Source organism: Lissotriton vulgaris, chromosome 2_1 (genome assembly GCF_964263255.1).
Source record: "Lissotriton vulgaris chromosome 2_1, aLisVul1.2, whole genome shotgun sequence".
Classification (NCBI taxonomy): domain Eukaryota; kingdom Metazoa; phylum Chordata; class Amphibia; order Caudata; family Salamandridae; genus Lissotriton; species Lissotriton vulgaris.
In genome coordinates this window covers 528816432-528829270 of record NC_141687.1, presented here as the reverse complement: position 1 = coordinate 528829270, position 12839 = coordinate 528816432, and the positions used below count along the sequence as shown (strand labels likewise).

Genomic DNA, 12839 nt, shown 5'->3' with positions numbered 1-12839 from the left:
GTGAGCGTGTATCTGCTCCACCACGTATAAACTATACTGGCCTGTCGGAACACCTCAGCCCTCTATCCTTTTTCATTAAGATTACTTTACCCTTCCCCCACAGAGCCTGTTGAATGAATGGTGACTGAGTGAGTGTTAAGGTCTCTCCATTACGACCTCTGGATATTCTGCCATTATCCTACCCTCATTCCAGCCATTGACATGGAGGTTCTTGGATGTTTAAAGGTCCTCCTCTTCAAGGAATTATCCAAACGAGCACTGGTGAGTGTGAGATGACAATAATCACAGCTCAATGTTTAGAACGTTCTATAACCTTGCATAGGAATTAAGGGTGCTTATTGTTCTTTCCTTCTAGCATCTACGTTCTCTGATTGCCATTCTACACGACCCCAATCCTCAACCTATGGGGAGAGTGGTGGACACTCCTTGGTTTTATTCCCCCATACTTTTTGAGAGCAGCATCTTGGAGCGAGTTTCAAAGTTCTCCTTTAAGGGCTGGTTTTTGGAAGTTGGGGGATTCATCTTCGCTCCTGTGGATCTGGCGACTGTTCCTGACACTGCAGACCCCATTCCCGGGGACCAATTGAATAATTATAAGTAGGGGAGCGTGCGGTCTCCCTCCTTGAGCTAATTTCGGGCCTAGGGACCCTATCCCCCATGGCCCACTTTAATAATTATATAGACAGGCCGTTTTCATCCTGGGGCCCAAATTTATTTTTACTGGGCTGGCATGCAGCCCAGCCTTCCCCAAGCCATATTTAGCATTGGAGATCCAGTCTCCTGGGACACAAAGTATATTTTATGGGGCATGGGCAGCACCCCCCTCCCCGAGCCTCTAAAAGGCTCTGGGACCGCACCCACCCCAGAGATACTACTTAAACTAAAAGGGAGGATGGGCCAAGTAGCCCCCCTCTCAGCCTTTAATGGCTCCGGTAACCCCATCCCCCAGGGCTGGTTCACATAATGTGCCCCAGGGAATCTACCTCCCAGGACACAGAAGTTTCCCTGCCCGGGAAGGGAAACATATTTGTTGCCGCCTGGCGGAAGCATTTTCAAATCTCCCGCCAAACGGGAGCAACCACAAAGTTTGCTCCCAGCGTGCGAGAGCTTTAAACATGACCCTGCAGACTTGTGTTTGGTTACCCTTCCCACACTGATGCGGGCAGGGAAAAAAAAGAACAACAAATTGCTCCCGCCCGGAGGGAGCAGCTATTTGGAGCAATGTCGGCTCCACACCGTGCAGGGTGCTGGCTGGGGCCACGAGGGCCCTGTGGACCCTCCGCATCTCCCAATGTGCTGTTTGTGTGTGCCCCGGGTGGGCACCATTGCACCCACATATATTAAAATGAGCCCCGTGGGATGAAATCCCTCGGGCCATAATAGACTCATGGAGGAGGCAGCGCTGCCCCACCTCTCCCCTTTAAAATAAAAATGGCCCTGGGGATGGGGTCCCTAGAACCTAATGAAGCTTGGGGAGAGGGGCCACGCTCCTCTCCTTTTAAAATAAAAATGGCCCTGGGGGATGAGGTCTACAGGGTGCAATGAGGCTCTGGAGTTGGGGTCACGCGGCACCCTCCCCTTTTATTTCAATTTCAGTCCCTGGCGATTGAGTCCACAGGGCCTAATCAGGCTCAGCTAGGGGGCCGTGCTCCCCCCTTTATTTATTGCTTGGCTCTCGGATATGGGCTCCCCAAGAGCTAATAAGGCTCGGGGGACAGGACCACCCAGCCCCCCCCCTTGTAATGTAAGGCAGTCCCAGGGAATGGGGTCCCAGGGGCCTAAGGTTCAAGAAGCGGGCCACATGGCCTCCATCTCCTCTTTGTAAAATAGACAGCCCCAGGACATGGGTTCCCTGGGACCATAATAGGCTCAAGGAGTGGGCAGCACTGCCCCTGCCCCCCTCCCATTGGAATTCAAAGAATAATGGAAGGTGGGGTCTCTAGGGTCTAATGAAGCTCTGGAGAGTGGCCGCACACTCCTACTTTTAAAATAAAAAATGGCTTTTGGAGCTGGGGTCCCCAGGGCCTAATGAGGATCGGGGAAGGGGGGTCATGGGGCCCCTCCCCTTTTATTTAAATTTCAACCTGTGGGCTCAGTGAGGGGGCCTGTGTGCCACCCCAACATTATTTATTACTTGGCTCCAGTGTATGGGGTCCCTGGAGCCAAAATATGCTGTGTGTCCTCCCCTCTTGTAACACGCATAGCCCTGGGGGATGGAGTTCCTGGGGCCTAAGTAGGTACGGGGAGGGAGGCTGCCTGGCTCCCTCACCTTTTTATTAGGTCATGTGCTGCTCTGCGAGACATTTAGTAAGTGGCTTTTAAAAGTGCTGCCACAGCTTTTGCTGGCCTAGCAATGGCGGTAACGCGCGCAGCTGGCAGCTTTCAGCGCTCGAGGTGCCATTTGGCTTTCCTTTATGGCTTTCCTTTGCCGCGCGCACCAATCACAGGCTCACCTCCTGCCCCCCCTCTTAGCTAACAGCCCCTCCCCGCCACAGAGCGGCTGCACGTCTTGTTTTAGTCCCAAGGTACAACTTTAAAGTGTCTCATGTCTGCGAAGTCTCGTAAGCTGTAGCACAGTCTTCTTTTGTGTCCGACTAGCTTATATTGGACACAGACGTTTTTTTATTGTTCTTCTCTTTTACATAAATTTAAAGTGTTTAAATTTACCCCAGTAATGCTTAAGTGTTTAGCTGTTGAAGCGGGATGTCACAATATCGACCCCCTTAAATAGTGCTATATTTCGTGAACATAATACTAACTCGTGTCAAACGTAAGTGTAGATTTATTATTAACTCAGTTTCATCTGGCTTCCCTTTGTCTATATAAAAAAAAAAATAGAATTTAAGGAAAGCAACTGGAATTTAATGTTTAAAGCACAAATTAGCATTTTAGTGATTGCATTTTGTGAAAATGTTGAATACATAGTCAATTCTTCTTACACAAATTATTGCCATTCTAGTGAAATCTATCCCTATGAAATTTCTAAAAGTGTTCCACAGGTTTCAGTCATTTCTGTAATATTTATATAGAAATCTAATAAATATATGGTCAAGGTTTGTGTGGTAGCCGGAACTCATTGACCACAGCCCAGAGAAAGCCACTGATCTTGTGCAGATTACATGCCTTTGTTCCGTTTTGGCACGAAAAAATGCCCGGAATGTGACCCAAATTAACTGGCAGTAGATGAGATTGATAAGCGCATTCCATCCATCACTCTGTGTTCGTCACTGATAATCGTAATTGGGGCAGGTAAGCCAAGAGGTGGGACATGTACCTCATGGCTCATCAGAGATAGGGCCCAACAAGTAGAAAATAAATCTGGTCCATACAGAGGAGCTGTGACCCCGCAGTTCAGACTAGGCTAACCCCAGGGTGTTTTGACCAAGACTGATCTCCACAGGATTTGCCCCTGTGCTGAAAGTCACACAAAAGGTACAGAACGCTGAGACAGTTGATATCAATCTAGCATTATCCATCCTCAAAAAAAGAACTGCAAGATTCACACTCGCTCACAACCGTTCTACAGCATAAATAATAATGTCGGCCATGGAACTGAGTAAGTACATAGAAATCCAAACATGTGATAAACATTTATAAAAGCATCTTAACCCCAATTTTCAGAGAAGAGGAATGAGAACTTGGGTACTGGTGAAAATGTCCAGAGATGAGCTGTGGTCATTAGCATGGCTACTATGCTGCACCAGTCTTCAAAAGCTAAAAGAAATGCAATGCAAAGGTGTTCTGGTCCACTAGATGGCCAATCAGTGAAAAGAGTTTGCTGTGTTCCCGCCTGCAAATGCCTTCTTCAGATCACAACAGCTATAAATAAATAACATAAAAATAGGATCACTCAAACATACAAATCCGTAGATCAAATAACAAAGGGTTTATGGGTGTGGTTCCCAATCAGTGTGCCGTGGCACCCTGGGGAGCTGTCAAACCTAGCCAGGGGAGCTGCGCACCAAGCACTTTAATGCATTTAATGGTGATGGGTCTTTTGGCTTCAAATAATCTAATTAGACTTAAATGCATGATGTCGATGATTTGTAAGTGACATGCCTAAAGCTTTTAATGTAGTGCTTAATTGATGGCATGTTGAGGGAGATTACCTCAATATTTCACTGGATCCCCATGTTCCAACACTTCCAAAGTAAGCGGAAGATGGCTGATTAATTTTGTTAGACTCGTTAATAGTTTAATTTTTTCCAAATGCATTTTACACCAATGCAAGTTATCAGTAAAGTACACTTGTCCTGTCTATTAAACACACTAAGTATTATTAAGTATTCACATTTGTACTTGAACCAAAGGTACTTCTTGTACACATTTATTTCAGTACAAACACATTTCCACAGGCCTACTCTCTCGTTGAGCACAGGGAAGTAAACCACGATATACAGCCTAATGGCAACATTTGGAAGCAAGAAAGAGGGACGTTTAAAAAAAAATTCAGAAGATTTTATTTTATTGCATTGATTCTGAGCCAATTTTAGGGAGGAGACAGCAAAAATAAAGCAGTATGTGGTGTAAAAAATTGTGAGTCATTATGTTGAGACAGGTGTATAGGCACGTATGACATGGGTAGAAATGGAAATGCATGCAAAGATTCTTCAAGCACAGAAACACTTTGGCAATGAGGCCTAAATGCATAGGGGTGCTATCTAATACTGTAATTGAGATAAAAAAGTTTGAGACGGTACTCTAAAAAAGGCATAGGCAAAGAAGATTATTTTATTAGCGGCACCACCTTAGTAATACGAAACACCCTGCGTATATGATTACAATACCTTCATCCCAATTATTTTCAGAGGTGAAAAATGCAAGTACCGTATTTTCCAGCGTATAAGACGTCTTTTTAACCCCTTAAAATGTTCTCGAAAGTCAGGGGTCGTCTTATACGCCAGGAACCAAATTTTTTGGAGTGGAAGTAACGCTCCACCCGCTTTGAATTTGGAGCAGAAATCAACTTGGACCGAGTGAGCAATTGCAGTTGTGCTCACTGCTCTCGCAACGCTCCACCTCGCAGGCCCCAATAAGCTGACTCCGAGTCTCACACCCACGAGTCCCCCAATATGGCCTCTGGGCTCTTGCTTCACTCTGCGCGTGTTCGCACTCCCTGTGCCGTAGCAGATTGGGGCTCGGTATCGGAGTGCCCCCAGTCAGTGCCCCCGCTGTGTGTCATGCCTAAGTAGGTATGTCCCTGGGTGCAGCTGTTGTCCCACACTTACCGTCTATGTAGTCGTGCCGCTCCACTCCAGAAGGTGACATGGTGAGCTCCGCTTTCACGACCCAGGAGCCAGGAGCTGATGCCAGGCCACAGGATATGCCTCCGCGTCGGTGCGCTCCTGCGCAGTCTCTTACAGTCCCCGTAGTGCCGATGGGAGCAGGCTCTCACGGGGAGGCCCTTGTTCAGTCTAGAGCTGACTGACAAAGACACAGCGGGCACATGTGCAGATCTGGCGTCTCTCTCTCCTTCCGATGTGGCCATAAATCTCACGTTCATCGGAAGGGGAGGAGCGTCAGTACGTCATCTCCTCGGTTCATGGGCATTGAAAGGGGACTGTAGAATGTTCCCGCAGGCAATACAGTACCGGTACATAATGTTTTGCTGCAGTTATGGTATTTCAGAAGGGTGATTACGGTACATTCCTGATGAATCACAAACACACTGCATTTCAAGATCGGATGTTGAATCCTTACACACCTTCTTTTGATACACAAGCATAATACCTGAAATGCACTGTTCTGCATGGCTGTTTAATAATGAAAGGAGATGCTTGGAGAGGGCCTGTAGTGTGAGCACATAGTAAAGATGACACTAACAACACGTTTTATAACATGAGAGGAACTACAAACCTCCAAATCCAAGCAGAGTTTGTATGCAGTGTGCACAGGAAATACCGGTACCAGTACCAGTAAATCGCTTGCCGTGATTGGCTGGTTGTTGTAAACAGGAAAGGCAGTCAATCTGGTGAGCAGATACATATGGTGGTGAAGACAGTACAGCACAGCACCAGTATCTGTACTGGTTCATACAGTTCAGCACCAGTACATACAGTACAGTATGCAAATGGCTAACAGTCAAGAACCCATCATGGCTCCAGCAGTAGCAAGAAGAAAGAAATATGAAGCCAGTTACAAACTTAAAGTTGTAAACTTTGCCATGGAACATAATAACTGTGCTGCTGCAAGACAATATGGAGTAACAGAAAAGATGGTTCGGGACTGGAAAGCAAATGAGAAAGCATTACGGAGTATGCCAAGGGGTAAGTGTGCATTAAGAAGAGGCACCCCACATTGGCCAGAACTCGAAAAATATGTAGCAGACATGGTGAATGAGTATCGCCAAAGCGGTTATGTAGTGACACGAAATAAAATACGTTTGTTTGCACTTCAGTGGGCCAAATCTAACCCAGATCTCAGAAACAGATTTATGGCCACTGTATCCTGGTGTACTAGATTCTTGGGAAGGAATAATCTGGTATTGAGGCAAAAGACGAAAATTGCACAAAAATTACCTGCAGATCTTGATGCCAAAGTACATCGTTTCCATCGCTACGTAATACAGCTGCGCAATAAACATGGCTATGCATTAAGTAGTATCGGAAATATGGATGAAACTCCAATGAATTTTGATATGGTTGGAAATAAAACTGTCCATCCAAAAGGTGAAAAAACTATTTTAATAAAAACAACAGGACATGAGAAGTCCAGTTTTACAGTGGTACTAGCATGCACAGCTGATGGCGCCAAACTGAGACAAATGGTTATTTTTAAAAGAAAAACAATGCTGAAACTCAAGTTTCCTGTTGGTTGTTTTGTACATGTGAATGAAAAAGGCTGGATGGATGAAGAAGGGGTAAAGCTATGGCTTGATAATGTATGGAGCAGGCGACCAGGTGGACTTATTAAAAAACGTAGTCTACTGGTGTGGGATATGTTCAGGGCTCATTTAACTCCCAGCACCAAGCAAAGGCTGGCAAGAATAAAAACAGATGCTGCAATTATTCCTGGAGGATTGACATCATTGGTACAGCCACTGGATGCGTGCCTGAACAAGCCATTTAAAGATCGCATTAGAGAACAGTGGAATGAGTGGATGGTTAGCGGTGAAAAGTCATTCACAAAAGGAGGAAACATGCGTGCTCTACAGTTGGATGTTTTGTGAAAGTTTGTCAAAAAAGCCTGAAATCATATTGATGCAGAAACAGTCATCCAGTCTTTCAAGAAGTGTGGCATATCAAATTCATTAGAGGACGACTACTTGTGGGAAGATGAAGAGGAAGCCGAAGCCGAGACCACACCATCTGATTCAGAATTAGATCCATACGATGACTGCTTTACAAATGTACCACAAGATCTCATTGATTTACTTATGATATCAGATGACGAGGAGGAGGATTTTGAAGGCTTTTAAAGGGAAAATGTCACGCCAGCAAATCCTGTAAAAATAGCTTGGAGTTATGAAAAGTTTAATCCACTTGCATTGTTTTATGTTTACTGTACATGTTTGATGACAAACAGCCTTATGTTTATAAGTGCCTGTTTTTCATATGGTTCTAAAAAATTGTGGCTAAAGCAATATTATTTATACAAACAATTGGTTTGAGTTCAGTCTTTGAGTGTGTACAATAAATGCTTAAAATTGTCCTCTAATAAAGCCTTACTGCTCACCCACATTACCACACTACCACAAACCGAGAATTAGGTGCTCTCTACTTTTACCTCTGCCTACCCTTGGGGTTCCACTGGAGACTGTGCACACTATACCTCACTTTGGTATAGTATATACAGAGCCAGATTCCTGCAATTGCATGTCCATCAACAAGACAGGATTGAAAGACAAGATCCAATGACACACGGTACTAAAACTATGATAACTCCAGAGACCTCCTTCACCCGCTTTCCAAATCTCTTAATGCCAGCAAGATCATGGGTAGGAATTTCCTCATGAAGGATCAAAAATAGTAAGTGCCATAATCAGAAACATCCATTGTCCCGTATGAGAGCAACCCCACTACCGACAGTACCTTCACTTTGACTGTTCCATTCTACAGAATATATGGTAACGGGTAAACTAGACACCAAGATGGGGCACCAACAGGACTATGCCCATATTCAAAATATATAGGGACTAGAATCACTAATAAGCCCAAAATAAATTCTCCAAATGGCTATGCAGGCTATCCCGCCCCCCCACGCCCAGCGGGTCACTGGATGTTTCTTCCCTTAACTCTCTGTCCCTGACCGACTTTCCGGCTCTTAATCCTAGTATTCTCTCTGAGCTCTCTACCCGCATCAAGTTGGGGTCCCCCAACGACTGTTGTCCTCCCTCTGTTCTTAGGGAAATTTGTCTTTCCCTACCAGATAGCATCCTCCCCCTCTTGAATGCCTCCCTTAGCACCGGCACGGTCCCCAGTGCCTTTAAGGAGGCTATATTAGTCCCCCTTCTAAAAAAGCCAGGAGCAGGCCCGGCCATTTCCTCTAATTATCGCTCTATTTCCCTCCTGCCCTACCTGTCTAAAATCCTTGAGGCCCATGTAACCACCTGCCTCTCAAAATTCATTGAGAACTCTAGTTACCTGGAACCCAATCAAGCTGGCTTTAGGCCGGCTCACTCCACTGAGTCCGTTATCCTGGCTGTGATGGATGCTCTGAGAGGGAACGCAGACAGAGGAGCCCCGCAGGCACTCGTGCTCCTGGATTTGTCGGCAGCGTTCGATACGGTGGACCATAACATACTTCTCCACCGTGTCGAGCAGGCCGGCGTCTAGGGCCCCGCCCTCGAGTGGGTCAAGTCCTTCCTCATGGGCAGAGCACAGGCGGTTCGCCAAGGCCCCTTCACCGCGACTAGGGTAGTGACCGCATGCGGGGTCCCCCAGGGTTCCTCTCTCTCGCCTTTACTATTTAACTTGTATCTCCGCCCTTTAATCCATTCGCTAAAGAGGTGGAAGATTACGATCTTCAATTACGCCGATGATTTGCAGATCATCTTCCCCCTGGACTCCCCCGACGCCGTATCTGTATTCCAAGCAACAATGCTCCAAATACAGCAGTGGATGAACCAGAACCAACTAAAGTTGAACCCAGGGAAAACTGAGCTTATCCTGCCAGGAAATAGCTCGGCACACTGGGGCCCTCAGTTTTGGCCAAGTGAGCTGGGTCCTCCCCCTACACCCGTTAGCTCGGTAAAGAGTCTCTGAGTATTTATTGACGCTGAACTCTCCCTTAAAACGCAGGTAGGGGCGGTGGTCTCATCCAGCATGTTCCAGCTACATTAAAACCGTACGATCTCCCACCTGCTGTCACATGCGGCGCTGGTACAAGTCGTGATTTCGCTGGTACTATCCCGCCTCGACTTTTCCAATTCCCTCTACCTAGGCCTACCAGTAGTGTTGCTTTGCCGCCTCCAAATTGTGCAAAACCAGGTAGCGAGACTCATCCATAAAACCCCGAAGTGGCAATCCGCAAGACCTTTGTTGCATATTTTGCACTGGTTACCCATCGCACAGAGGGCAGGATTTAAGACTGGTTGCCTGATTTATAAAGCCCTGCATGGCAATTGCCCAGACTTCTTGAAAGTCCTTATTATGAAACATCTTCCGACTCGCAATCTTCGGTTGGCCCATCTCCACCTGCTGGCCGCCCCCACCTTTAAACTAAAAAAATTTGGGGGACGCAGATTCGCCCATCTGGCACCCAGGCTTTGGAACCCCCTCCCTCTGTCCAATAAGACTTGCGGTTCCCTACTCAACTTTTGAAAAACATTAAAAACCTGGCTCTTTTCCACCTCTTGTTAGCCTACATCGCTGCAATCTCTGTACTTTGCCAGCGCCAGGAAACTTATGGTGTCAGTGCACTTTATAAATTTTGCTTAAGATACGATAAGAACTACGTTGGAAGAGGGGGTGGTCTTATATGACGAGTATAGCACAAAACCTAAATTTTATCAAGAAAAGTAGGGGGTCGTCTTTTACACCCAGTCGTCTTATACGCCGGAAAATACGGTACTCCTGAGGCCGGACTTACATCCCTCCCACCCTCCAAAAAAATTAATAGTGGAAAGTTACAGGCAAAGGCCAATGGGTCAAGGGAGCCGTGGGTCGAAAAAGTTTGGGAACCACTGGGTTTATGGGATACAGAAATAACACTTTTTTTATGGTACTGACAACACAACCACTAATTTAGCTGAAAACAGGTGGTAACTGTGAATTCCAAGATTGAAGCAAAAACATTTTGTCTCCAGTATTTTTACATAGGATAAAAGTCACAGAACCAGCAAACGTGAGTCGTGACTGAGTGCAACTGTCTACACATGCCTTGCTACGCATGTTGTTGCTACTGTGTCAAGCAAAACAAAATGACTTACTGCGAGCAACCCTTGCGCATTCTCCCACGCCGACACCATAGAGAGGATAGATGGGTACCAGGTCCACAGCACCCATGCATGGGTGGACACCATCATGGGTGTCCATGTCAATCAGCTTGAAGGCCTCGACACAGGCTGCAGTGACAGAGCTACCTAGGACATGTAAATATAAGAAATGTATTATTTTTTGAATGGGTACATAATGATGTGCAAACAGAAACACAAGACTGCCAGGTCACTATCACATGTCTCCCTACTCTTAAAACAAGGACCAGGCATGGCCTACTGCCTTCACTCTTGCGAAGGCAACAGTAATTCTCCAGTGCGTGGCCTAAGACTTTTTCAGCTCTTTTACCCATTTTAGTATGTCTCATCAGTTGGGAGAAAGTTGCATTAATTAATTACATTATCTGTGACAACCCACTTTCTAATGTCCCTCTATCCCCAACAAAGGCATATGTTAGTATGATTCTGGCAATGCATTTGCTTTGACACTGGCACTACTATATTTTGGAAAGAAATATCTTATATATTCCACTATATATTCCACTATAGCCCATCTCTTCGCAGTGTAATATCTTGTATTATCTAGAAAGCTGGATTTAAGCCATGGAACCTTTTCTGCATCAGTCTTTGAACTATTGTTAACTATTTATCCTTCAGGAGCTAGATCTCTCAGTACTGCACAAAATGGTCGATGTAAGCCTGCAATGGCGGGAAATATACTCTTTCTTTCTTTGAACTGTCCCAATGGACATAGCAAAGGCCTTCTCACTATCTTTCACACATTTACTTTGAGAACATGTGCTTTGTAAACCTGAGAATCTCTCACTCCCCTTTTGTGACCTTTCAGCCCTTCCCTTCCATCTTATGCCACTTATCAGCATTACCGTGCCTGAAGTGTGTGATTGGATGCCTGGCTGGAATGACCCTTATGTGCAACCTCCGAGGCTCATATCAACTTTTCTAAATAAGATCTCATTTAACGGACTGCAAAGGACAGATAAAAAAAACGTATAGGGACTATCAAGAATGGTACCTCAATAATCCATAAACTCACCGTCATTTGCCAAGTAGCCTAGTGCTCTATCTAGCTCTACCCCATCATCTTCTTCCTCTACATGGAGCCATTGAAACCGTACGCTGCAACATCAAAATGCACAAATACACTGATGACACACAACTTTGCATGAAAGTCTCCTCTCAGATTCAATGGCTCGGGTAAAGTCTCGACCTCATTCAGACCAACACCTACATGAAACTCAACTACCCAATATTGAGTTACGCCTATTCGCTAACACCAAACTTAATGGCATTAATCTTGTTGGACCCGGCCTCGTGGCGTGGCCCCACTCCTCCCGCATGGCGGTTCCCGGACTACCTCGACCTCTGTTCCCCGGCCGAGAGCAGCACCATCCACCCTCCACGAGTGCCGCCCCTCCGGGCAGCCCCCAGCTCTCCCCCGTTGAAACTCGACAACCTCTCCTCAACACCCTCGGCTGGCCCGAACCCTATCCCGGACCACCATCTCCGGCCCAGACTCCATCTTGGACCCTCCACGACCAGGCCTCGTGGCCTCGGCCCGACCCCAGCCACAGACCCAGCGAAGCCCCGACATCGAGGCACCAAGATCCAACCAGGGGGTAAAGAGACCACTTGACGGATCAATGGAGGAAGGAGTTCCGATGGTCCCCCATCCGTCCCCCGACGCCTGGTTTCGATCGCCCCCAGCCTCCCTGGGCGCTGGCTCCACCCCCCTGCTGGGTGTCTGGCCTCGCACATCCCTGACCCTCCGACCTCCAAGTGCGAGGGTCCGGACATCAAAGGACGCCAGACCTATAACTGGGGCAGCTCCGGAGCAGGTCGGCAGTTGTATCCTGGAGTCGCGAGACACCGAGACGAACTCATCCGCGTGGAACCCGTACCACCTTGGAGTCCTGCTGGCGCTGCCGCGGCCCATCTTCGTGAAACCATCCTTGGAGTCCTGCTGGCGCTGCCGCGGCCCATCTTCGTGAAACCATCCTTGGAGTCCTGCTGGCGCTGCCGCGGCCCATCTTCGTGAAACCATCTCTGGAGTCCTGCTGGCGCTGCTGCAGCCCATACCGAAGACTGGGGTGCCGGGTTGTGGGGGAGATTCGTCAACGAGGGGAGAGACGCCCTGCTACAGCTCCCCGACGCCGAGATGACCTCATACGAACATATGAAAGCCGCCCTCCTCACTCGCTATGCGCTCACCCCCGAGATGTACCGGTAGCGATTCAGAGATTGCAAGAGGATCCCCGGTACCACCTGGGTAGAATATGTGAACTTCTACAGCAGAGCCTTAGAGGGGTGGATCAAGGGCAGCCAGGTCACCACCTACGAACAGTTGTTCGATCTCATTGTATGGGAACACCTCTCCAACAACTGTTTCGTCGAACTCAGGCAGCATCTCCTCGACAGCAAACTGACCGAGCCACGGAAACTCGCC

The 12839-nt window shown here is 47.1% G+C and overlaps 1 protein-coding gene across 9 annotated transcripts in view; it reads right to left on the bottom strand.

Annotated features, from left to right (window-relative positions):
• The window catches only part of FTCDNL1 (formiminotransferase cyclodeaminase N-terminal like), a 222698-nt gene that overhangs the window by 147958 nt on the left and 61901 nt on the right, over nucleotides 1-12839 (bottom strand). For all 9 annotated transcript variants that reach the window (XM_086955474.1, XM_086955472.1, XM_086955476.1 and 6 more), the window contains exon 4: nucleotides 10370-10522. In XM_086955474.1, coding sequence (XP_086811600.1) covers nucleotides 10370-10522 — 153 coding nt within the window. The remainder of the gene's footprint in view (nucleotides 1-10369; nucleotides 10523-12839) is intronic.